At 44.0% G+C, this 27,315-nt stretch overlaps 2 protein-coding genes across 2 annotated transcripts in view; one reads left to right on the top strand and one right to left on the bottom strand.

Moving 5' to 3' along the window:
- SYN2 (synapsin II) overlaps positions 1-27,315 on the bottom strand; it is a 196,525-nt gene that overhangs the window by 16,493 nt on the left and 152,717 nt on the right. The window contains exons 6-10 of the mRNA XM_030307425.1: positions 15,999-16,061; positions 15,472-15,614; positions 8,119-8,193; positions 7,585-7,687; positions 5,898-6,047 (exon numbers count right to left, since the gene is read on the bottom strand). Of these exons, the coding sequence (XP_030163285.1) occupies positions 5,898-6,047; positions 7,585-7,687; positions 8,119-8,193; positions 15,472-15,614; positions 15,999-16,061 (534 nt within the window). The remainder of the gene's footprint in view (positions 1-5,897; positions 6,048-7,584; positions 7,688-8,118; positions 8,194-15,471; positions 15,615-15,998; positions 16,062-27,315) is intronic.
- TIMP4 (TIMP metallopeptidase inhibitor 4) lies at positions 18,584-27,314 on the top strand. Its single transcript, XM_030307426.1, has 5 exons — positions 18,584-19,249; positions 20,435-20,532; positions 21,165-21,279; positions 23,893-24,017; positions 24,890-27,314. Exons 1-5 carry the CDS (start codon positions 19,111-19,113, stop codon positions 25,085-25,087), a joined length of 675 nt encoding a protein of 224 aa, XP_030163286.1. The 5' UTR covers positions 18,584-19,110; the 3' UTR covers positions 25,088-27,314.

Raw genomic sequence — 27,315 nt, 5'->3', positions numbered from 1 at the left:
CCTAAGGTCTCAGTGTACTGTACAGAGTTCTGGCTGGGACCCAGGTAATGTCCCTTGGCTTATAGCCCTTCCATTTTCACACTACCAAAATCACTCACAGGATCCTGACACCAACTCTAATATGCTTTAAGGGCTGTTAAAGACACTTATTCCATCTGGGAACTCATTCAACAAATACGTACTGCAATACCATATCAAGGGGAGGAGAAGGAGGAGTGGTTTGCCTGGGTAGGAGGAGTATTTTAGTCACTGTCATTTGCATAGAATTGCTATCACATAATGATAATAAAAAGCAGACAGACTTAGTTTTGTTATTGTTAACTTTTCTACTGAGGACTGTCTGTATCTGGCCACATCACTCTCGCCCACTCCTCAGTATACTCATGATGTATTCAGTGGCTACAAATTACCAGCTACTCTGCAGGCCCTAGAGACACAGCAGTGAACAGACCCCTACTCTCCAGATCCTTACATGCTACTGGAACAGTCAAAGGCATAAACAGATGAGAATGATTTTAGCTGATAGCAAGGGCTATGCAGCAAATTCAAGAAGCGGGGGTGGTAGCCGGTGGTACCTTTGGATTGGATGGTTGAGGCAATTTCAGTTGTACTGTCATGAAGGAGCCAGCCATGCAAAAAAAGGGGAAGAGCATTTCAGAGAGAGGACACAGCTGATGCGACGGCCCCTACCAGTGTGGCTGGGGCACAGTGAAGAAGAGCTAGGATGGTATGAGGGCAAAGAGGCAGGCAGGGGTCTACGTGAGTTGCTTGGGAAAAATTGGAAGGAAGACAAATTTAAGGGGAAAAAAAAGAGTTCTGTTTTGGCCTTGTTATATTTATGATGCCTTCAGACATGCAAATAAAGATGTCAAGCAAGAGTTAAAAATGTGAATCTGGAGTTCAAGGAGCGGTCAGAGCAGGAGATAGATATGGGCTGGCTGAGATCGCCAAGGAATGTACACAGACCACATTCTAGGGCACCGACATTTGGTGGTTTAACACAAGTGGAGAAGCCAGCAAAGGAGGTGAGAAGGAGAAATCAATGAGGTAGAATGAAGACCAGGCAAGAACAGGGTCACTGAGGCCTGGAAAGGAAAGTGTTTCAAGAAGGAGGGAGTGTGGGCAACTGCATCAAGGCTACTGAGAAGTCATGCAAGATAAGAAGATGGGAAGATCAGAACTCAGTGACTTGGAGTCACTGTGACAAGAGCAATTTCAGTGGGATGGTGGGATTGGTTATTATTTCATTTTTCTAAATGGCAGATGTTTGTGGGTAGATGTGAAAATCTTCTAGAAAGAAGAAATTGATGATGGAGAAAATAGGGATAACTTGAAAGCCAAAAGGAGGTGGCATCCAGATCACCAGTGAAGGGTGGGCCTTAGAAGCAGATCATGTGGCTAAACATGCAGATTAACTGGCAGATGTAATAGTGGGAATATGGAAGCAATCTGGTCTGACACTCCATGGGCCTGGAGCCAGGATGACTGAAATGTCTCCTCAATCATAACCAGTGGAAATATGCTATCATCAGGGAGAAATAGGAGGTGGAAATATGACCAGTTCAGTCATGACTTCCAGCCCAAGTAGCAGCATTTTGCCAAGTGTGACAGACTGGTATTTCTGTCTTTAGGGGGGCTGGGGTCAAGGCACAAGGTTCAGGAGGAAACTAACAGAGAATATAAGAAGGTACCATCTGACCAATAGTGATGACCTCTGTGAATTCAGTCATGATATGAATTTAGAATATGAACATCTTTTGGACAGGAACTATATCTCATTCATCACTGTATCCCTAAGTCTAATGACTAATTTTAAGCACATATGTTGGGCTAGGCCTGTGCTAGTCAGTGGAAACACAGATGAAAAAGGCATGTCCCTTGCCCACAGGGTCTAAAATATTCAAGAAACATTGGCTAAGCTAATTTAATCATATGTGGAGTAAAGAATTTGGCCTTGCCCAAAGAGAAATCTGGCCTTTGTCCCCCAACTCCTGGGAGGTAAGAAATCTGGCCTTTGTCCCCCTACTTTTGGAAGGAAAATTCTTGGGATTTCCTGAGCAATAGGAGTGTCCCTGTTATTTGTGGTGAGAGCCCCTCAGATCACATTTGATAATATATGCTGATGAGGTGACTCACAGTAGCCCGTGGGGCCACATGGTATTAATTTGACTTTGAGGTATGGTGATACTGGAGACCAAGTTCAAACAGGTGATCAATCAGTCGAGCATAACTGTTACATGAAAACCAATAAAAACTATGAACACCAAATCTCAGATGAGCTTCCCTGATTAGCACCATGTGTACTGTCACATAAGGATGCTGAGAGGTTAATGGGTCCTTGGGACAATAAAAGCTTCATGTTTGGAATCTCCCAGACTCTGCCCTGTGCATTCTTCCTTTGGTTCATTTTTGACCTGTATCCTTTCCTATAATACACCTGTGAGTATAACAGCTTTCAGTAAGTTATGTGAGTCCTTCCAGAGAACTCTTGGGAACACTGAACTTTCTGTTGGTATCAGGAGTGAAGACAGTCTTGTGGAAGACTGTACTCTCAGACTTTGCAGTTGGGCTGACTCCAGGTTTCATGTGACTTTAGAATTCAAAGGGATCTAGATATTATCTGATCCAACTTCATTCCGTAAGTGAGGAATTAGAGACCTAGAGATGGGGAAAGACTTACCCAAGGTCACATAATATCAGGATAGAGTAGGATGAATCCCTGAGTGTCCTAACTCCCAGCACAATGTGCTTCCCACAATATCTTAGGGTAGCTTTGAATGTGAGCCTGAGCAGAGAAAAGCTTATCCTTGAGCCAGTCTGGCTTTGCTACAAGGGGATTTTTGTAGGAGCTCCTATATCTAGGAAAGCTCGTTCCTTACTATGTTTCTTACCTCCCATTTTTCTTTAGAATATTTAAGTTGCAATATGTAATGTTTGCAGAGTAAGGGGCTTGTACCAAAATAGAACTAATGCTTTTTGTGGGGTGGACAATATTTTTTGGTGATTTCTTTGTTACTGAACTTTTATGCTTCAGATATCATTTCTGTATAATCTAAATTTCATTGCTAGAAGACATGTTAGCAGTTTTTTTGTTCAGTCCTTCATTTTACACATGAAGATGCTGAGACACAGAATCAGAAACAGGACGATATCTATCCCAGGTCACTTGGTGAGTCAGTGGCAAGGACAAGGCTGAACTTAGGTCTCCTCTTCATTCTAGTCCAAAATGACTTTCCTATAGAAGGCCAAGAGAGTTGTGCACACTCCTATTTATAAAAGGACTTCAGGGATCCTCAAAGAATCCCAGAACAGCCCATTTTTGTTTATCTTGCCTGGGCAGCATGAGCCTGTCCTACTCTGTATAAATTCTTTAAGCTGCAACCAGATGTTCTCTGTATTTCTCAGGAAGGAGGCTACCTGTTACTGTTCCTCCCAGGCAGGGACAAGCAACAATCTGCTGATCCATTAGCTGTACAAAATCATAAAATCTAACCACAGATCTGATATTTTTAAACCAGGAAAGTTTGTTTGTTTGTTTGTTTGTTTGTTTATTAAAATTTTTTTAAGTTTATTTATTTTTGACAGAGACAGAGTAGGAGCATGAGCTGGGGAGGGGCAGAGAGAGGGAGAGAGACACAGAATCCGAAGCAGGCTCCAGGCTCCAAGCTGTCAGCACAGAGCCTGACGCAGGGCTCAAACTCACAAACTGTGAGATCATGACCTGGGCTGAAGTCATATGCTTAACCGACTAAGCCACTTAGGTGCCCCGAAAGTTTTTTTTATCACACCAAATTAAGTATAAATTTTAAATAATGGGATTATATCTCTAACAAGCAATTAATCTTTGTTCTGTTAATTACCCTATTGTAATTCTCTAGTGACTAACATTCTTGATGTACAGAAACAGATGCTTGCACCTGCCCGGAGGTTTGACACAGCATGAGCCTGCTACAGAAGGTATGAGACACCCGTAAGAGCTGATATATGATAGCATCCCACTGCAGGTGGCTACTCTCAACTTGGACACCAGAAGTAAATCTATTAGCCCAGAAACTCCCATTTATCCAACATCAGCTAGAATAGAAGTATTTTACTCAAATTTTCAGAGCTCAAAAGGTATTTAGATCTATCTAATATTATAGGTGGAGAAACTGACATCCAGAGAAAGAATTGACTTACGAATGGTCACACTGTTTTACTTTAGACATTTCTACAGAAATATTTCTCATACATTACGTTTCTAGCTTTCTTAAACAGCATGTGGAATACTAACTTACAAGTAACTGATTCTTGATGGTTCAGGTCCATTATTTTGAATATCAATCATGCTCCTATGCTATGATTCTGTGATATTCAAATGATAAGAAGAAAATGTGGGGTAATTTGCTTCTATACCAAATAATCCAGGCTGGTTTATCCTGTTTTTCCCTCCCCCACTCCTCTTCTTTCTTACTGAAGTATTTTGAGAATCCAATTACTTGGCTTCTGTTTGCAGTATAATCCCAGTGAGGCACTGATCTTTAGGAAAGGGGGTGATGATATCGAAGCCTAAGGTCGCAGGGAACCCAAGCCCAGAGGCTGCTTACTTACTTAATAATAGCAAGTAACTTTTATTGAACACTTATGATACACTATGTATGCTATATTTTAGGTTCTTTACTTCATTTAATTCTCATAATAACCCTAGGAGAGGGGTGCCATTGTCATCTCTGCTGAGCCACATATAAGTGTCTAAGGTCACAAAGCCAGTAAATAGAGGGTCCAGGATTCAAACTTGGGTAGTTCTCTCTTTAAAGCCCATACTCTGAAATCACTATTCTATTTTACCTCTCTAATTGTCTTAAGTATGATTTTGAAAGAAAGATTTCTGAATGATTTTCATGTACAAGTAATAAAACTTGAACCCTAGAAAGGGTAGTAATTCCCACCCACCCCCCACCCCCCACTGCCCCAAATCACACAGCTGTTTAGGGGAACAGCTAGACTAGGATTCAGTTCTTAGATTCATTATCTCAAGTTCTTACCACTTCATTATGCAAAAATTCAGTGGGAAGAAAGTTAGGGGATATTTTTGCAAAGTGAGGTATCTCCTAGATGGGACTTAACACCCTCAGTCTTGCCTTTCTTGGCCCATTCTAGAGCCACAGGACCTGAGCCACAAAAGCTTCAGTGTGGATTTCCCACCTGAGGTTTGGATTCTGTCACTGTGAATGTGATTGGTCATGAGTCACACACGATAGTCAACTGAAGAAAGCTGTCTCTCTCCCTTAGAAAGGAAAGCAGATTTCTAGTTTGAGCTTTACCTTGTTACTCTCTTCCAGAATGAGGGAAGAGAATGACCCCCTCTTCTCTCTAGACCAACATATTTCTTTCTTTTTAAAATTTATTTATTTATTTTGAGAGAGAAAGAGAGTACAGGGGAGGAGTAGAGAGCAAGAAAGGGAGAGAGAGAATCCCAAGCAGTCTCCATGCTGTCAAGCGCACAGCCCAACATGTGGCTCAATCTCATGAATCAAGAGATCATCAGTTGGATGCTTAATGGACTGAGTCACCCAGGCACTGCTAGACCAGCAGATTTCTGATAAACACCCTTCTTTCTCTACAAATGCAGCAGAGCCCTCATAGACAGTAAACACCTGTTGAGAGGTCAGACCCAGCACCCCCTCAGAGACTCCTCCCATTTAAAAGTGGGAGTATCCCAAGGGAAAATGGGCTATGGTTCCCCCAGAGACTTCAAGTTCAGAGAGAAGAGAGCCAATACTCCATTTCTGGACAGTTCTATAGCTGCTATTGCAGACTCCTAATGAGAAGCCTCCTCCATCTTGGAGCCACCAAAGTCTAGAGCAGTGGGCTTGGGAATGGTTCTTGGTTCTCCCATGTCTCTTCCTGCTGCTTACCTGTGGCTGCTGGGTGGTTAAGGGTCTCTGAGGGGATAGGACAGGGGTCCTGGACAGCAGCTGGTTCATCTTGCTGATGACCAGTTCGGTGATGAGTTGTCTGTCTTCCACCTGGTGTTCACCAATCAGTGGCATACTACAGTCCATGACCTGGTGGAAGATGTATCTCAGGTTAGGAAAGAGTCTGGAAACATCAAAGGCCTGGAATAGACTTTTAGAATGAGTAGGATGTAAGGCATCAGAGATGAAACTGGGGATGAAACTGGCATTCTTATCTTGAGCTGGAAGCAAGTTCTTTTGCAGAAATAGACCTGTGTCCCCTTCTCTGGCAAACCTTTGCCTAAGGTCCTCCCCACCAAACTTTACCCAGGCAAGGGCTCAGTGAGGTTGAAAGATTGGTAGCTGAAGAAGAGGGTATGGCTCTAGGGCTCAGAGACACATGAAGGTCACTCGCTAACTTCTAGTTAAGAGTAGGCAGTTTTCGTCTCTGAGATTTTTCACCCATGCAGTTTCTGTCTCCACACATATTCTGCCCATTAAACAACTAGATTTCTGCTTTTGCTCATGACCTGGGATTCCTTTCCTTTCACCACCATCCTGATTCTTCCTGTACCTCAATGTCTGGGTAAATGTTTTCCTCCTTTAGGAAGAGACTGCCTAACCAGGACCATAGACCCTGTAGTCCAGCTCTCATTTATGATGAGAAAACAGGCCCACCGAGAGAGGGGACGTATGATTATCCAGGACACTACATGCCAAGCAGATCATGGAGTAGATTCTGAAGCTCACTTTGGGGTCCTGACACAAATCCTCTGCAAACACCACCAACTCCTGGCAAGGAGCCTTTCCTGTTCCCAGAAAGATTGGGCAAGAAAGTGTATGAATGATTCGTACTGCTACTCACTTTCCCTTTAATATGGGAAAAGGGAGTCAGCAAAGTTGTGTTAGAGGACCAGACTGAATAAAGTATCTCTAAGCCTCAGAGAGATGCTAAGAAGAATCTCCTGCATCCAGGAGACCTAAGCTCTAGCCCAGATTGAGACACCAATTCACTCCATGGCCTTGAGCACACGATCATGGCATTGGGCTTTAGTTTTCTCATCTACAAAATGAGACTGAACCGAATGATTCCCAAGTCCAGCTTTCTTTTTTTTTTTTTTTTTCAACGTTTTTTTATTTATTTTTGGGACAGAGAGAGACAGAGCATGAATGGGGGAGGGGCAGAGAGAGAGGGAGACACAGAATCGGAAACAGGCTCCAGGCTCCGAGCCATCAGCCCAGAGCCTGACGCGGGGCTCGAACTCACGGACCGCGAGATCGTGACCTGGCTGAAGTCGGATGCTTAACCGACTGCGCCACCCAGGCGCCCCAAGTCCAGCTTTCTAAGACCAAGAATGGTAAATCACTACAGTGTTCCCAGAGGAACAGCATTAGACTAGAACTCCAGGAACCCAGACCTGGCATCTCTTACCCTTGATGTGGGTCAGCCTAGCTAGTTGCAAACAACAGCTTCCTACTGGTGAAGATGTTTTGCTATGCACAGCCATTGGACGTATTGTGTGGGAACCATCCCCTGGCCTCAGAGACTAAATGCGGTTTGGGCAGCCCACATAGTTCTCAAGCCAAGAGCGTGGCCTCCAGCTTTGGGGGGTGTCTCTTACTGAGATATTCCTTGGGCCAGACTTACCTCAAAGATGTAGTCTTTCCCATCTTTACCATGTACAGCTTTGACAGCACAGATATCCAGGCCACCAAACATCTCAGAGCAGGTATCCACCCACAGCTTGTACCTGGAGGTGATGGGAAGGTGTTCTGAGTCTGGGATGTTAGCTCATATCAAACCTGCTTGCTACTGCATGCTCTCCCTCCTGTCTCCAGCTCTCCCATTCCACCCCTCTCCTCCTTCCCTCCCTCTACCCCCATCAAGCACATTGCCTTCTGTAGAATGCCCTCTCACTTTGCTCTCCAGATCCCACCCATGTTTCCAGGCTCAAAGCAGGTCTCATATACTCTAGTGGCCTTCCTTGGCTATTCCAGTACACAGTAACTGCTCCTTTCTTGGAGCTTCTACATATAACCCAGTCCTGCCTGATCTCATTACCTGGCTACTTGGGCCTTTGTGTTCTATCCTGATTAGAGGCTCCCTTTGGGCAGGAGTCACTTCTTTCACCTCTTCATCTAGGGAAGTTGGGCTGGGGGGTGGACAACTTCTCTCACTCACCTTTCTGACATGGCGATCTGCTCCAGCATTGCAGAGCCAGTGTTTGTCTTCCAGTTCCCTGAGATCGACGTCCTCCTGTAACAAGGTCCCACCAGGATAGGACAGGCAGTGAGCCGTACCAGCAAGATGGGGACATGAAACTTTCCAGAATTTTAGTTCACTGCTGCTTCCCCCACTTGCTTCTTGCCTCAGTAGCCAAGGCACCTTTCTGCTGAGCCTAGAAGCTGGCTACCTCTGCCAAACCCTGCCCTCAGTGTCCTCCTCCTCTTTATAGTCCAGCCCAGACTGCTGTGACTCCAGGGAGGTTTCCCAGGTCTTTTCCATCAGATGAACACTTACTTTCCTGAACCCTTAAAGGACGTTGCCTATACCTCACTTACAATCCTAGATCTACTTTTTACATTAGCTATTTGAGCTAAGTCTTATGTGTACAAGTCTATAAACCACTTGCAGCCTACCCACTTAGTATCTGGGCTGAGTTGGTATATACAGACTGAATTCTATTGATCTTGGGAACACTCTCAGGGTTCCGTGGCTTCCTTACTAGCTCACTTATTTATTCATTCAACAGTTAATTTCTGACAGTCTACAGTATTAACAATGCGACTCTGGGCAAGTCAGTTAACTTCTTCAGGCTTAAGTTGCCTCATCCATCAAATGCAACTGATAGAATCAAGTCACCGACCTGTGACTTCTCTGCTGTGCCCTCTGTACCCTCTCCATCCATGAGCAGGTATTAGAGTCAACTAGTCTTGGACTAAATTGGAGGTAGATGACCTGGTTTCTGTTCTGGATTTGCTCTTAACTGGCTGGGTGACCATGGGCAAGTCACTTCACTTCTCTGAGCCTCTTATCCCTGTGTAAACACAGGTTTGTCATGAGGATCAATTGATACAGTTTTAAATGAATTGTAAAACACCAAAAATAGGCCTTCTTAATTATTAGTCCTCACTCATACAGAGTCAAGAGGAAGGGGATTGCCTAGGGGACAGAAAAGCCCTGCTCACACTACTGACAGAGCCATTCATGTGCTGCCCTTGTCACGTGCTACCGTTTGGATACTGGATGCACGTGGCAGTCTCCACTCAGCAGTTCCCAGGACTACCTTCTCCAGAGGTCTGGTCTCAGACACTGAGAAATCTAGACATATGGCTACTTTTCAGAGCCCTGAGGCAGCCTAGTTAGTTGACTGATATGGTAATACGAACCCCTCACATTTGTACAGTACTGACTACTTTCCAAGGCTCTTCCTCCACAACCCCCTCACCAGAGCCTCAGTGCAAACCCCTGTTGTGAGTAGGCTGACATCCTCACACCAACTTTACAGACAAGGGGATTAAGACTCAGAAAGGTTAAATGACTTGCTGAAGGTTATGTATCTAGTGAAATTAGACATCAGATAAAAAATCCAAGACTCTTGGGGCGCCTGGGTGGCGCAGTCGGTTAAGCGTCCGACTTCAGCCAGGTCACGATCTCGCAGTCTGTGAGTTTGAGCCCCGCGTCGGGCTCTGGGCTGATGGCTCAGAGCCTGGAGCCTGTTTCCGATTCTGTGTCTCCTTCTCTCTCTGCCCCTCCCCCGTTCATGCTCTGTCTCTCTCTGTCCCAAAAATAAATAAACGTTGAAAAAAAAAATTAAAAAAAAAAAAAAAATCCAAGACTCTTGATTCCCTCATTGTGCTGTGCTCCCCCCATACCCCACGGCCTAGTTCAGAAAAAAACAAACAACTAACAGCTGACTGACTTGCAAAATCTGAGTAGAGACACACATAATAAAATCATAATAAAATAAGATCATAATAAAAATAGCACTGTCTTCCTAACACTGGTGGTTTACGGGTGTGTCCCTGTGACCAGGCTGAGTTCCTCAAGGGCAGGGGCAAAGAATCACTCACTTCCAGGTCCCCAGCACAGGGCCACGGTACAAATACTGTCCTGGAAACTGTGAGTAAGTAATAATGTCCCTTACACTTCACACCTTTCTCTAACAATGAGAATACAGGGCATAGATCCATACAGGCTACCTGGGACCTGGAGGAGTGTAAGGAGCACCCAGAAGTCACTCAGTGACAGCTCAACTACCTCTCAGGACTTGAAGGTCATCTGACCTCCACAGACAGATGCACATTATTGCCTACTGAGAATAGAGAGGGAACAGCACCCTCTTTTCACCAAATATGGCTGTCTCTGGATCTCTAGGGTGAGAGCTAAGGGAGAAGGGAAGACTCTTAAACCTTATTGTGGCTATTACCAGGTCAATTCCTTCTGAAAGCAAGGGGATAGCTAAAAGCTTGGGGAAGAGGAGCTGCAAGGACCTGAATATTCACCTAAATCACTGCCCCTTGCAAATCAAAAAGTAAGTAAATGTTTTCTAAAGTTTCTTTGGTTGCCCATCCTTCATAAATATTAGAGGATTCTCTTTTCTTATGCTTCAATGAAAATGCTTTTGGAAACCTGAACCTTAAAAAAGTGGCAACTCCTTTTAAAGATCAAGGTACTCTTGCTCCACTGTCATAAACATTTTGTATTTATGTATTTACTTTTAAAAGTAAAGGATAGGAAATCTGCTTTCCTAGGTGCCTACACATATTGATTTTTCTGCTTCTTTTAGCTACTTTTTATAATGATCTTTTAAATGGTCTTGTCTTACATTGTGTACAATTTTAAAACAACCCTAAATTCCTTTCTGAAGCAGTAAGATTTTAAATAAAAAATTATAAACTTTTAAAAAGCAGTAATCTAGTCCAAACAAGTAAAAAAGATTCTGTGCTTCAGTCCTGTACAAGGGCTCTTCCCTGAGTACTTACTGGCTGCCTACTCTGTGCCTGCTGCTACACAAGCTGATGGGGTTGCAGAGATGGTTCCACTGTCCCTCCCCAGGGAGTTCAGAGGAGGGTGACAGGAATTCCTGTGTGTGAAGAGGGCTAAGCTAGAGGTGTGTGCAGCATTATGAGAAGAAGGGGGTGTAGGGAAGGGCTCCTAACTAATTCCAGGGGTGGGGAGTACAAACACTGAAGGGAGATAATGATAGAAGAACAGTGGAAATGGCTGGGCGAGGGAAAGGGAAGCTGCTCAACCTTAAAGTCTGCTCAAGTGCTGAGCGGCAAAGTCAAATCCAGGTTATAATGTTCTTGTTTGTAAAGGAAATACTATGCTATATTTATTAAAAAGTGAGAGGCTAATATTTCCAAAATTGGAATTATAATAAGCTATTTGCATTCTTATGTATATTATAGAAGATCAGATCATCCTGAAATCTTTTCTTTCTCTAAATTCAAATGGAGGAAACTTTTAACTTTCCATTCTGGCAAATGGACACAGTCATGTGGAGAAGTCATCTCTTCTCATAACCAGTAAGCTTTTAATGCTCTGTAGTGTTTTCAGGGCTATATATTTTTATTAGGAGTGTCTTAACCTTTTCTGAGTTCTGGCAGCCTGGTGAAATCTATGGATTCCTTTCAATGTATAAAAAGGAATTCTTTATGTCTAAAGGAGCTAGAAAAGGAATAGCAAATAAAGCCTAAAAAGAGAGAGAGAGAGAGAGAGAGAGAGAGAGCGCAGAAGAAGGGAAATAATAGAGATTAGGGCAGAAATAAATGATACAGAAACAAACAAAAAACAGATCAAATCAATGAAATTAAGAGTTGGTTCTTTGAAAGAATTAATATAATTGATAAACCCCTACCCAGACTTAAAAAGAAAAGAGAAAGCACCCAAATAAATAAAATCATGAATGAAGGAGGGAGAGATCACAACCAACACCACAAAAATACAATTATAAGAGAATATTATGAGAGGCGCCTGGGTGGCTCAATCGGTTAAGTGTCCAACTCTTGATTTTGGCTCAGGGTTCAGGCCCCACATCAGACTCTGCGCTGAGAGCACGGAGCCTACTTTGGATCCTCTCTCTCCCTCTCTTTCTGCCCCTCTCCTGCTTATGCTCTCTCTCGCTCAAAATAAATAAACTTCAGAAAAAAAAAGTAGAATATTATGAAAAATTATATCCCAACAAACTGGGCAATCTGGAAGAAATGGAAAAATTCCTAGAAACATACAAACTATCAAAACTGAAACAGGAAGAAATAGAAAACTTTAACAGATTCATAATAAAGTTAATCAATAATCAAAAATCTCCTAAGAAACAAAAGTCCAGGGCCAGATGGCTTCCCAGAGGAATTCTACCAGACATTTAAAGAAGAGTTAATACCTAATCTTCTCAAACTATTCCAAAAAATAGAAATGGAAGGAAAACTTCCAAATTCATTCTATGAGGCCAGCATTACCTTGATTTCAAAACCAGACAAAGATCCCACTGAAAAGGAGAACTACAAGCCAATATCCCTGATGAATATGGATGCAACAATTCTCAAGAAGATACTAGCAAATCAAATCCAACAGTACATTAAAAGAATTATCCACCACAACCAAGTAGGATTTATTCCTGGGCTGTAGGGCTGGTTCAATATTCACAAATCAATCAATATGATATGCTACATTAATAAAAGAAAGGATAAGAACCATGTGATCTCTCAATAAATGCAGAAAAAGCACTTGAGAAAATACAGCATCCATTCTTGATTAAAAACATCATAAAAGCCATATAAGAAAGACCTGCAGCTAATATCATCTCAATAGGGAAAAACTGAGAGCTTTTCCTCTATGGTCAGGAACAAGACAGGGATGTCCAGTCTCACCATTATTATTTAACATAATACTGGAAGTCTTAGCCTCAGCAATCAGATAACAAAAAGAAATAAAAGGCCTCCAAATTGGCAAGAAAGAAGTCAAACTTTCACTATTTGTAGATGACATGATACTCTAGGTAGAAAACCTGACACAGTCCATGAAAAACTTGCTAGAACTAATACATGAATTCAGCAAAGTTGCAGAATATAAAGTCAATGTACAGAAACCTGTTGCATTTCTAAACACCAATAATGAAATAGCAGAAAAAGAAATCAAGGAATTGATCATTGCATCAAAAACAATTATATACCTAGGAATAAACCTAACCAAAGAGGTAAAAGATCTGTACTCTGAAAACTATAGAACACTTACGAAAGAAATCGAAGGTGACAAAAAGAAATGGGAAAAAATTCCATGCTTACGGATTGGAAGAACAAACATTGTTAAAATGTCTATACTGCCCAAAGCAGTCTACACATTTAATGTAATCCCTATCAAAATACCACCAGCATTTTTCACAGAATTAGAATGAACAGTCCTAAAATTTGTATGGAACAACAAAAGACCTCAAATAGCCAAAGCAATCCTGAAAAAGAAAAGCAAAGTTGAAGGCATCATGATTGTGGACTTTAAGCTATATTACAAAGCTGTAGTCATCAAGACAGTAAGTTACTGGCACAAAAACAGACACATAGATCAATGGAACAGAATAGAAAACCCAGAAATGGACCCACAGTTATATGGTTAACTAATCTTCAACAAAGCAGGAAAAAATATCCAATAGAAAAAAGACAGTGTCTTCAACAAAGGGTGTTGGGGAAAATGGATGGCAACATGTAAAAGAATGAAACTGGACCACTTTCTTACATCACACACAAAAATAAATTCAAAATGGATAAAAGATCTAAATCTGAGACAGGAAACCATCAAAATCCCAGAGGAGAACACAGGGAGCAACCTCTTTGACCTTGGCCAGGGCAACTTCTTACTAGACATGTCACCAGAGGCAAGGGAAACAAAAGCAAAAATGAACTTTTGGGACCGCATCAAAATAAAAAGCTTCTGCATGGCAAAGGAAAGAATCAACAACATTAAAAGGCAGGCTGTGGAATGAGAGAAGAAATTTGCAAACGACATATCTAATAAAGGGTTAGTATCCAAAATATATAAAGAACTTAACAAATTCAACATTCAAAAAACAAATAATCCAGTGAAGAAATGGGCAGAAGGCATTAATAGATACTTTTCTAAAGAAGACATCCAGATAGCTAATAGACACATGAAAAGATGCTCAACATCACTCACCATCAGGGAAATACAAATCAAAACCACGATGAGATACCACCTCACACCTGTCAGAATGGCTAAAATGAACAACACAAGGAACAACAAATGTTGCTAAAGATGCAGAGAAAGGGGAAGTCTCTTACATTGTTGGTGGGAATGAAAACTGATGAAGCCATTCTGGAAAAGAGTATGGAAGTTCTTCAAAAAGTTAAAGATAGAACTAACCTATGATCCAGCAACTGAACTTCTAGGTGTTTGCCCAAAGGATACAAAAATGCAGATTTGAAGGGATACATGTACCCCAATGTTTATAGCAACATAAGAGCTCAAATGTCCATCGACTGATGAATAAAGAAGATGTGGTATGTACACACACACACACACACACACACACACACACACACAGGAATATTACTCAGCCATCAAAAAGAATGAAATCTCAGGGTGCCTGGGTAGCTCAGTTGGTTAAGGGTAAGTGTCTGACTTCGGCTCAGGTCATGATCTCACGGTCCATGAGTTCGAGCCCCACATCAGGCTCTGTGCCAATAGCTCAGAGTCTGGAGCCTGCTTCAGATTCTGTGTGTGTCTCTCTCTCTGCTCCTACCCCATTCACACTGTGTCTCTCTCTCAAAATTAAAATAAAAAAAAGAAAGAATGAAATCTTGCCATTTGCAATGACATGGATGGAGCTAGAGTGTATTATACTAAGAAATAAGTCAATTAGAGAAAGACAAATACCATATAATTTCACTCCTGTGTGAAATTTAGGAAACAACATAGATGAATATATGGGAAGGGGGAAAAAAAAAGAGAGAGGGAGGCAAACCATAAAACACTCAACAAAAAAGAACAAATTGAGGGTTGATGGAGGGAGTTGAGTGGGAGATGGGCTATGTGGGTGATGGGTATTAAGGAGGGCACTTGTTATGATGAGTACTGGGTGTTATATGTAAGTGATGAATCACTAAATTCTGCTCCTGAAACCAACATTATACTATATGTTAATGAACTAGAATGTAAACAAAAATCTGGGGAAAAAAAACCCAAAATCTCTGTGATTACCTTTAGTGACAAGGTCACATGTGCTGTTACTAATACTGTAGCCTGTTGTCTTGGTTTATAACTGAGGAGATGCCAAATTTCACTTAGAGGCTAGTGAAAATAAATATTAATTTTATTTCTCATCTTAGTTCATGGGCCCTCCTCTGACATGAAAGGAACTCAGGCTAGGAGTCCCTGACTTGTATGGCACTCTCTTTCTGTTCTCTGCCTTTTGGGCCAGATGAGGTTAAACTGAGAGTTGACTGCTACCTGGAGCCTCAGATTTTCCACTGGGCTGAGGACAAATTGAAGAGTATGTGCTGAGACCCCAACCCCACTCACATATAAGCCTTGTAGTTGTTGCCTATCTTCTGGACCCGGATGTCATACTTGGCATCAATAAAAGGTTCTGCTGTGGCATAGGTCTGGGTGAGAGCCACCACACTAGCAATGTCCTGGAAGTCGTAGTGGTTTTCCACTTTGACCTAATGTTGAAGCAAGGCAGAGAGGGAGAAAAGGAGACACACAAATGCAGATACTGAGAATCACAAGAACCCTGAGCTAAACCCATCAAGATGTTGCTCATCCAGATGCAAACCTGGATGCCACATCTCCAGAGGAAGCCCTTCCTCACTAGCTTCCCCTCCTAGAACTCAGGACCCACACTTGCTACAAAGGGCCCAAGGCCCAAGCCTGTACTCTGTTTGTTAGAAAAGGTCTGTTTGGGTAACACTCATGCCTTCAGAGGGGCCAAATCACCTCCTTGGAAAGAATTCATAGAGAAAGGAGGCAGAACAGTCCATAACCAGGCTCTCTGAAAATTACCCTTCTTGGCCTCAACCCCAAAGTGCAGCAAACCCTGGCCTTACCTTGCCCATGCCTGAGTGAGCATGGCCAATCTTCACCACCACAGGGAATGTAGGCAGTGTCAGCTGAAAGCAGAGGAGAAAGGAATGAACTGGTCAGAGTGTGCCTCACTCTCTGTGGAATCTTACAAGTATTTTTCTTGGCAATACCCTTGGAAGGCCCTTTAAAGTACCAGCCCAACCTACTTGGTTGACAAATTAAAAAACTGAGGCCCATAGAGTGACAGTGACTTGCCCCTCTCTGCCACTGAGTACTCTTTACATCTTTAAAATTCATTGCTTCAACCTTCTCTGCATTAGACAAACTCTGGGCAGGACCTGTCCTTAGCCAAAGAGAAGTAAACATAAATAAATAAATAAATAAATAAATAAATAAATAAATAATCTTTGAAAGGGTGAATTTTGCTGATTGTAAGTTGTATTTTATTTTATTTTTTAAATTTTTTTTAACGTTTATTTATCTTTGAGACAGAGAAAGACAGAGCATGAATGGGGGAGGGTCAGAGAGAGGGAGACACAGAATCTGAAACAGGCTCCAGGCTCTGAGCTGTCAGCACAGAGCCCGACGTGGGGCTCGAACTCACGGACCGCGAGATCATGACCTGAGCCGAGATCATGACCATAACCGCTTAACCGACTGAGCCACCCAGGCGCCCCTGTAAGTTGTATTTTAATAAACCTGAATTTGAAAAGAAATGTACCGGGGCTACTGGGTGGCTCAGTTAGTTAAGCGTCCAACTCCAGCTCAGGCCATGATCTCATGGTTCATGAGTTCAAGCCCCTCATCAGTCTCTCTGCTGTCAGGACAGAGCCCATTTAGGATCATCTGTCCCCCTCTCTCTCTGCCCTTTCCCCAATTGCTCACTCTCTCTCTCAAAACTAAAAAAGTAAACATTAAAAAAAAAAAAAAGAAAGAAATGTATCTTTGTGGTTTTTTAAAAAAATTTTTTAATGTCTATTTATTCTTGAGAGAGAGAGAGAGAGCACTAGCAGGAGAGAGGCACAAAGAAAGGGAGACACAGAATCTGAAGCAGGCTCCAGGCTCCAAGCTATCAGCACAGAGCCCAACGTGGGGCTCTGATTCACTAACTGGGAGATCATGACCTGAGCTGATGCTTAACCCTCTGAGCCACCCAGGTGCCCCAAGAACAGTATCTTTGGAATCTTAATGCCCCTTTTGTCATGTACCTTTTAGTACCCTTCCCTCCCCCTTCAAACCTCCAGCTTTCCTGTACTGAACCTGGCTTTTCTCCCTCTCTTTCACACTGTCTGCACTGCTCACCAACACCCCAAACTCACCACCAAACACAGCTTAGTATGCTAAGGTCTCTTTCTGCCCAGTTTGGAGTTCGGAAGAGAGCTGACATAAGAATTCAACATGTGTATCTTTTGAAAGACATCCTTAAACTCTATCTTGAAGTAGCCATATTTTAACAGAGGGACAACAGAAACTTAAAAGGAGAACTACCCTCCAAAGGCAGGATTTCAAGTGGTTACAAAGTGAGGACGGAGGAAGTACCATGTTGGAGGGCTCCCTGAATATATCAGGAGACTTGCATTCTAGTCCTCTTTGCTACTAGCTTTCTGAAAGTCACTTTACCTCACTGAGACTCTGTCTTCACATCTGCCAAATGAAGAGACTGGAGTGGATGCTTTTTGGGGTCCGTCCAATAATAAATACGTCAGGCTCTATCTTGGTCTGGGTGTTATATGAAGAGCCAACCTGGTCACCAGATCTCATCTTTCTCAGTCAGACTCAGCTCTCCTTCAATTTACTTCTTTTCAAACATCATTTCCACATCAAAATGAGAAGTCTTCAGAAAAAATTAAAGTTGACTCTGATGAAAAGTCAGATTCCCATGGGAATCCTAAGTGTGACGAGATACTGGGAGTACCTGATCTGAGGATTTCAGGGTTCCTGGATGAGGCCGGTTGAAGCTGGGGCAAAAGGGCCTTGGAAAGATGTAGTTCAAGCCAATTTTATGGAGAAGAAAGCGAGGCCCAGAGAGGCAAAGGCTGCAAAGCTACCTTGTGACACAATCGGAACCCAGCCTCCTACCTTCTAGTCCAGCACTGTGTGGAAACATCTTGCAATAATCTCATGTATCTCTTTCTATTTGGAGACTTGGACCATTGTGCTCTGTCAAACATAGAGGGCATGGTTCTGGTTGAAGTGACCCCATGTACCTTGCTTCTTTGTTTTCTAAGCTGCTCCACCTTCTATGACAAGACACAGTCTCTCCAGCGAGTAATGACAGAATATAGCAATCAGTGTGGCCTACGGTCTGGAGAGGACTTTGAGGTCCCAGGTTTGCCCTGAGTGTTGGGATACCCTGCGCTTTGAGCCCCCACCAAGAGCACTGTCCTCAGCCATCTGCAGAGTCTGAGGCTCTGGACATGGGAAAAGGTTTCTAAAAGCACTGGCTGCTTTCTCTGACATCTCGCCCCACCCCCCAGCCGACAGAGCCAAGACACACACACACACCCCAACTTTCTCTGTCCTATTCCATTACTGTTTGCTGTTGCTTTGGAGCCTCATAAATAGGGCATTGAAAACACTTCCTGCAGCTGAAAGAAGCCCTGAGTAGCTTGTCTCATTCCCAGTGTGCAGCTCAGCAAGGGGTCCGTCCTCTCTGTCACTGTCTCTTTTGCCTGTTGTAATTCCGTCTGCCTCTCTCTGACTCTGCCTGTCTCACTTTCTGTTTGTGCTCTCCTCACCCTTGTTCCTTCAGCTTGAATCACAGCCCCTCTGTCTTTCTGCCCTCATGCATTTGTCTTTGTTGCGCTTTCTGTCTTTCTGCCTTGACACCATCCCCTTTCCCAGTGCCTTCCCTCTACTTCTATAAGGCTTAATTGCTTAGGCAGGGAAATAGAGGCTAAGGGCCTCTCTCCTGGCTTCCCTCTTCATCTTACTGAGCCTGCCAGTCAGGAGGGCTGCGGGTCCTGCAGCCGTGGGTGGCCTACAGCCAAAGGAGGGAGGAGCCCATCCGGGCGGGATTGGCCCTAGGTCCACCTCAAAAAGCCTGGGGCAAGGGGCGCGACGCGTTCTGGATGAACCCTGGAGGGCCTGTTTGGTCCGACAGACCCCACAGGCTCAGCAGGGATTTGCGGTGTCATGCCCCGGAGCCCCCGGACCGCGCCGAGCTGGGCGCTGTTGCTGCGGCTGCTGGCACTGCTGCGGCCGCCAGGGATGAGCGAGGCGTGCAGCTGCGCCCCTGCGCACCCCCAGCAGCACGTCTGTCACTCAGCGCTCGGTGAGTCCCCGGAGGCCTGTGAGGTCCACAGTGGGGGGTGGTTGTGTGGGGTTGGTATGGGGCCAAGCTGCAAACCTGTAGTCTGCAGGGAGAGGGAGGAGATCAAATACTGCACCAGTTGCCTCCTATTGGGGCTGATGGGTGGGGCAGGGCCGGTGCCATAGCAACCTTGCAAGTTGCAAGGAAATGAAAGACAGTCTAAGGGACCCCTATAGCGACCCCCTCACCCCTGCCTACTGAAATTATGGAGTGTCGTTGAAGAACAATGACAAGAGCTATGCAGTGATTATTCTGAACTACTGGATGCAGGGAAGGGGAGCCAGCAGCCAGGGGATTGGGCTTTCATTATAAACATCCACTGTTTCCAAGCCTATAACTGATGTTGTCTCCATGCCGCCCCCCAAACCCCAAGACACACCTTTTGCCCTTTTTCTCTTTCCTCTGCCTGGAATGCCCTTCCCCCACACCCTTAAATTCCGGGCAAACTCCCATTTATCCTTCAAGTTCTTACTCAGGTATCTCTCCTCTGAAGACTTTTGGACTCCTTGGTGCTACCACAGTATCTCTTACATTTTTGTGTTCCCACCATGCTGTGCTGTTGTTCTTTGTAAGTGTTCTATACTAGACCAAGAGTCCTGCAGGATAGGTGATGCTTAATCATGTTTACAGACCTAGTACCTAGCGTTGGGCCAGGCACAGAGGAAGAACTTTACAGTCAGTTTTTGATTAATGCCCACATGGCAAGAGACAAACTGTGCAGGGTCAGAACATATTTATTAATTCAATAAACATTTACTAATGTCAGCTCTGCGTGGGCTCTGTTGAGGCCTCAGGCTACATAGGTAGAAGACTGCAAACTCAAGGGGCATCTCCTCCCTCCTCTACCCTGGCGCCTACCTTCAACCCACTGCAATCTGGGCTATGGAAAACTAGACTCTCAAAACTAGCAGGTAAACTCTAAAGATTGTAGGACCCAGCAGGCCTGAGGGGTTTGGAACTTTCAGTAACTGCAGAGGAATTGTTTTTGGGCCCCCACTCTTACACAAAATGGTCCCCCTCACAACCCAATGAGACCTAAACCCAGAATTCCCTTATAAAATTCTCCAGGGGCCTCAGGTCATTCAGATACCAGGTGGACTGCTCCCACAGGTTGCTGAAGGTCCCCTCTCTTCTCTTTTTATGCAGCCATACGGGCCAAAATCTCCAGTGAGAAGGTAGTTCCTGCCAGTGCAGACCCCACTGACACTCAAAAAATGATCCGGTATGAAATCAAACAGATAAAGGTACATGGGGACAGGACAGGGCATTAACCTCCTTGGGCTGCTGGGAGGAGTGGGGTCTGTCTACTGGGAGTTGGGCTGGTAGGTCAGGCAACTGGCTCATTGATCCTGGGGTATTGATGCTGGAGTGGAAGTGGTTGATGTGTTGGGAGCAGGGCCCACAGACCCTCAGTGTCCATCTAGTCCTACAGCTGTCTATCCTGGAGGTATTCTCACTGGAATAAACCAAGGTTTAGATTTTTCTTTTTTTTTTTTTTTTAATTTTTTTTTCAACGTTTATTTATTTTTGGGACAGAGAGAGACAGAGCATGAACGGGGGAGGGGCAGAGAGAGAGGGAGACACAGAATCAGAAACAGGCTCCAGGCTCCGAGCCATCAGCCCAGAGCCTGACGCGGGGCTCGAACTCACGGACCGCGAGATCGTGACCCGGCTGAAGTCGGACGCTTAACCAACTGCGCCACCCAGGCGCCCCTAGATTTTTCTTAAGAGAGAAGCTGGGCTACCAAATTCTGAACTAGACTTTTGCCTAATGTTTTTAGATTGAGAAATGAGAGGTTTTTCCTGTTAAGATATAAAGTATACTCCCTGACCCAATACTGCTTTTTTTTTTTTTTTTTTGGTAATTGCCTTTCAGATGTTTAAAGGGTTTGAGAAAGTCAAGGATGTTCAGTATATCTATACACCTTTTGATTCCTCTCTCTGTGGTGTAAAACTAGAAGCTAACAGCCAGAAGCAATATCTCTTGACTGGTAAGTTAAAGACCAACAAGCAACCCTAACAGTCTCTGTCCTAAGGAAGGCAGCCAAGGAAGAGTCAGGGCTGTCCTTGAGCAGCAAGCTGAGCCAGGTGGCATTTTCTTGGGCATAAAACAGAGTTGTGTTACTAAGAGGCAGCCTCGAGTTGGGAGGAGCCATGTTAACCTTCCTTTCAATGCAAGAGTCTTCACTACACTGATCTTGGCTACTGCTTCACTATTTTAAGGACAGACTGCTCTCCCAGCCTAGGGCAGCTGGTTCTATTTTTAAGCAGTTTTAATTGGTATAAGGTTTTTGACACCTTGAGCCAAAAATCTGCCTCTTTGAAACTGCCCTTTGTGGGTTCAGCTATGCCCTCTGCTCTATGATGATCCTTTAGAGGCCGGAAGACCATGGATACAAATACTCTAGCTCCAGGCTTGCTGGCTGTGGTTCCAAGACCCCTTCCTATCCTGGACACCTTCTCAAATGGGATATAGCCTGTCCCTCCTCTAGCACAGGACCGTAAACTGGACACTGCACTACAGGTGATGTCTTGGTTTCACAGAGTAAACGAGGATTGTGCCTGTGCAACCTCACCCCCCAACACACATATGACAGTTATTACAGTAACTTTAGATAGCCATATTGGGTCATGCTCTTGGCTCATAATGTGCCTCTGTGGCTAACTCACATCACAGGCCATATTCTAGGGGTACAGTAAATCACAGGTCTTAACAGGAGCCTTGAATCTAACATGGTTATGAACTCTAGGAACTCGGGCCCAGGCAGGTCTCCATATCCAATTGGTTGGGACATAACAGTCAAGGAACCACTCAAGAATATGACTCCATAAGTGAATGAATGCAATATTAAATTATGCTGTGAGTTCAAGGAAAATAGGTATTTGTGTGGTTGCAAACAATTAGGGAAGCTAATTGTTGGCGGGACCTAACTTTCCCCTAAAGGATGAAAAATATTTGAAAGGAAGGCAAGGAAAAGAAAAACACAGCAGTTGGGGAGAACAGGAGGACTTTACATTATCTGTCCATCCATTCAGCAATAATGACCACCTACTCGCTGCCAGGCCTTGGGCAGGAGGGCCAAGACTCAGTGATAGGTCATAGTCCCCAAAGAGTTCACAGTCCAGACTTGGCTCTTGAGAAGTCATAGCCTCTGGAGGCCACACTGGTAGGGGCTCCCCAGATCTAAGGATGTGGAATTGTGTTAATCTGGGGGCCTCTGGATGGGAGAGACAGAGGCAGGGCATGCCACTGAGCCCTTTAGGTCCCAGGACTAGCAGATGAGGCCACCTCATTTCTTCCATGTGCCCTGCCTCTGCCAGGCACTGTGGTGCATCAAGGGGAGGAGACATGCCCTCTTCTCTCAAAAATGTTAGGTCTGAGAGTGGGGATAAAAAAACCCACAAGTCTGCTGAAGAATCATCAGTGGTACCTAAGCTCTTCAGGAGAAAGCACAAGCTCTTTTGCCTAATGTTGAAAGCCCTTATGATCAGAACACGCCGACCTCTCCAGCTTTGTCTCCTGCCGTGTGTGAGTGACAGTTCCCAGACCCTCATTTCCCCCCAGAGCTGAACTAAACTACTTGCAGTTGCAGAAGGTGTTCTTCTGGGCTGCACCCCGCCACCCTGCACAGTGTAGTCCCAATGTCCAGAAGTCCTTTCCCTTACGTGTCTTGCAAGTGAACTTCTATCCATCCCTTCAAGGCCCCACAGAAGCATCATCTCCTCTGAGACACCTTCCTTGTCCCCATCTCCTTCCACAGACAGAGATAATTATGCTTTGTTTCATTCTTGTACTGTATCTTGTATATAATCACACAGCAGTGTAATTTTTACCTACTTATCTGTCTGCCCTACTGCTTATTAAGCTCCTTGGGGGCAGAGATTCTGTCATATTTATTTCTGTATTTCTAGTACCACGTCATAGTAGCTGCTCAGTGAGTAAATGAATGACTGAAGTTCTAAGAGAGGTGTGAGTGAGCGTGGCCAGAGATGGCTAGGAGGATGAGGTGGTACTGAAAACAGTCTTTGGAAGATAGGAAAAAGTTTGATAAGTAAAGAGGGGGAATTTTCCTATGGGGAAGGAGAAAGACTCACCAAGAAAAGCTTCAACAGGGCAGGAGATTAGGTTGTGTAGTTATTGGGAAGGGTTGGAAAGAGGAAGGGACCTATTATTTATGGAACCTTCTGTGGACCCAAGCTGTGCTGGGAACTTTACAGATATTCTCTCATTTAATCTTGACAACAAATTATTACTTTCATGTTCCAGCTGAGAAGTTATATGACTTTCTTAAGGTCATAGCTCTAAATGAGAGAAAAGAAGGGGTTTACATCAAGCGTCTGACCTTAAAGCCCATGTTTTTCTCTCTGTACCATGCTAAGGAAAAAGTCTTCATCCCACAACTCTCTCTCATACAAACATAGTCTGCTAATATCTTCGATGTAAAAATTATAGAGTTTTTTTTGGTTCTTTCATTGAGTCCCAAGTCAACACTGCCATCAAAAAGCCATTGAAGAGTCTGCAATGACAGTATCTTTGAGGACCTGGGCTCCTGGTCTCCATGAATAGATTCCTCATGCTAGGTTTTCCTCCATTCCCCTTGAAGGTCAGATCCTCAGTGATGGAAAAGTCTTCATCCATCTGTGTAACTACATCGAACCTTGGGAGAACCTGTCCTTTTTGCAGAGAGAAAGTCTGAATCACCACTACCATCTGAACTGTGGCTGCCAAGTAAGGGAATGTCCATTTCCAAGGTCTTTTGGGGACGGGAGGTGGTCTGAGCCTTGCAGTCTCACTCTTCATGTATTCCTTCCTTTGTGTATGCATTTATTCACTTACCATACTATATTTGAAATCTGCCATGGATCAGTCACTGTATGAAGTTGGGGATGGGAAAGCAAGATGGTCCATAGTCCATGATCTCAAAGTACTTACATTTTGGCTAGGAAGGTAGCCATCATATAAAGTTTGAGATAATATAGCTATCATTTAATGAAAGTCTACTTTTGCCAGGCTTTATAATAGTCTATTTATTTAAAATGTTCAATTTAGTCTTTATAACAAATTTATGAAGAATTAAGATTTCCATTTTAAGGTGAAGAAACTAATGCTTTAAGAAGTGAAGTGATTTGCTCAAGGTCAGTGGTAAAGACTGTTAGGCCTGTCTGATTCCAGAAACATCATTAGACAGGAAATGCTAGGGCGCCTGCCTGGGTGGCTCAGTCGGTTAAGCATCCAACTTCAGCTCAGGTCATGACCTCATAGCTCATGAGTTCGAGCCCCGCATTGGGTTCTGTGCTGACAGCTCGGAGCCTGGAGCCTGCTTTGGATTCTGTGTTTCCCTCTCTCTCTGTTTCTCCCCCACTTGTGCTCTCTCTTCCTCTCAAAAATAAAGATTAAAAAAAAAAAAAGCCAGACAGGCATTGCTATATATTAGGAGCATAAGGGATGGGGAGCTCAGGAGGAAGGGGACTAGGGGACTAGGAAAAGCTTTATAAGTCAGGGGCATTTGAGCTGGGTTGTACAGATAATGTAGGAGTCTGAAAGGCAATAATGGAAAAAGGACGCTCTACTCACATTGATGTTATGTGGTATGACCCTAGATTACCACCTGCTATACAGTGCCCTGTACCATCTCCGCCCCCAATGAGTGCCTCTGGACAGACTGGCTGTTGGAACGGAAGCTCTATGGGTACCAGGCCCAGCATTATATCTGCATGAAGCATGTCGATGGCACCTGCAGCTGGTACCAGGGCCGCCTGCCCCTCAGGAAGGAGTTTGTTGACATCATCCAGCCCTAGTATGGGCCAATGACCACCACTTTCCTTCAAGAGTCCTGAAGCCTAAGCCAGTTCTCCTTCCCTGTGGAGCTCTGGCCGTCACCACCTGTCTCATCACTGCCAGCCAATGGGAAGTACCAAGTAGATGATGTGGCTAGTGTTAGGGCAGGGATGGGGCTTGTAGCAACTTGTATCCAAACACCATCCCAGAACCTGTCAAAGGCCAGGAAAAGTCACTTGACTTTTCTAGCCTGCCTTTAGCCCATCTCCCCTGCTTCCCAAACCCTTTCAGTCTAGCTAAGCCCTGCTACTGAAGTTTTGATTCTGGCTTAGTTGGTTTTCTATAGCCAGAACTATTCACTTTTCTCCCTGGGAGAATGTGTTTTCTCTTACTGTAACTGATCTGATAAGGGAGAAATGGTGATTATTATACATATGAGATGATGTGGCCTTGTGATGTATAATACCAGAAGGTGGGCTGACAGAATCAGAAACAAGCTGATTTGGAGGAGTGAAAAGAACAATACACTATGGCTGTATGTCCTCTACTCATGTCCCACTCATCCTAATCCTCTCATATACTTTCATCTGTTTGGGGGAGAGACTTGAGGGGTGCAGAGTCATTCAGGGGGAGACCTGCAGTGGCCTAACCTTCCTCCACATGCTGTAATTCCCCTCTACGTCATTCCTGGCAGAGGATCTGGCCCAGTTAGCATACCTCTGTGGACAAGAATAGACTTAGGTATTACCTCTCCAGGTTAATTATCCTTAATGCCTTCAACTGATGTGCATAAAGCTTCTCCTGTTTCTTTTAGAAAGTCCTTCTCTGCTCAATTACTAATGTTTTCATTCCTAATTCAGAATTTTTTTAAGCCAAAAAAAAAAAAGTCTTTCTCTTGTAGAGATGAAATTCCTCTTTAGCTCTTAACACCTCAGAGAGATCTTAGGAGGTCCTCTCTTGAGGGAAAATTTCAGGATAGAGGACAGGAGAGAAATAACACAAGGGCCCTTGGGGGAAAAAGATGGTAGATGGGGAACATACTTTGCAACTCTTACAACTGTTTTCAGTGATCAGCCCTGCTAGGCGTTATGGCAGGAAAAAGCCAGCTTTGTTCCCTGTCTGCTCCTCAGCTCAGTCCCCTCACCACTGTGTATTAGAGTCCCTGAGAACTCCAAGGCACAGACGCCTTAGGGTTCCTTAGACTGTGCAAGGCTTCCTGGCTTGCCCTGAAAGGGAAAGCCCTTATGCTCATCTCAAGAATTTATTAAGGATGAGGGCTTAAAGTTCCAGAGACTTGCCCTGGCAAAAATGAAGGAGGTAGTTCTTTTCAAGGCTCAAGGATGCTATTCATCTTTTATGTGTGGTTTGGCCCATGCACAATATGCCAGATAATTCACAGAAATGGTTCAAATGGAGATCCCTTTTGGAGTAGGGAGTGGGAGGGGAAATAAACATGATCTCTGTCCCAGAGTACAATACTGGAATGCTATGGCAGTAAGTCTTCATTGGTGGGTTAAGCAGGATCACCAACAGACCATGCAACCCTGGGGCAGAGGATGTGGGGACAGAGAGAAAGAAGGGAGTTAAACTGGAGCTAGAAGTTGTCATGAAGGACAAACATTAGCAATAGCCTCTGTCCCAGTCAACCAAGCCATCTCTCTGCTCCTTCTGATATCCTAGTATGGCCTCAGAGAAAGCATAGTGTTAATCCAGTCTGACTGTAATCTTGAGGAAGCCAAGGGAAGAGCCTGGTGAAAAATAATAGGAATAATACCTTACATCTGAGGAGTGCTTCACACTTTTCCAGAAGGCTATTACTTAAAGAATTTCATTCACATTTTGTAAGTACTATATTAGATATCCTGGTCAGGAATAATTATGTGCATTTAACATTCCGAGTGGGAAACTGACATACAGGGAATCTAACTAGTCCAGTGACCTGTGGCAGGGCCAGAGCTAGAACCCAAAACAGTGGGATCTTCTGATCGCTGATCCATAGGTTTGTTACTTTCTCAGCTTGATAAAATGCCCTTGTTTCTGCTCTTCACTATTCGGTCTCCAATAACCCCTTGGAGACAAGGGGTTATCAGCTAAAATTCAGCTGCTCTAGCCCCACAAAGCAGGTCCACAGTTCAACCCCAACAGAGTGTCTTTTGAAAATGCCGAGGCCCTCTTTTGAGCCCCATAATCACCATGAGGCTAAGCTCAGAATGTAAACAGCAGAGGGACTAGAGTCCCCACTCAATCA

This window comes from Lynx canadensis, chromosome A2, assembly GCF_007474595.2.
Source record: "Lynx canadensis isolate LIC74 chromosome A2, mLynCan4.pri.v2, whole genome shotgun sequence".
NCBI classification, from domain to species: domain Eukaryota; kingdom Metazoa; phylum Chordata; class Mammalia; order Carnivora; family Felidae; genus Lynx; species Lynx canadensis.
Note: the sequence above shows the minus strand (reverse complement) of the source record. Positions and strands in the feature narration are given on the sequence as shown.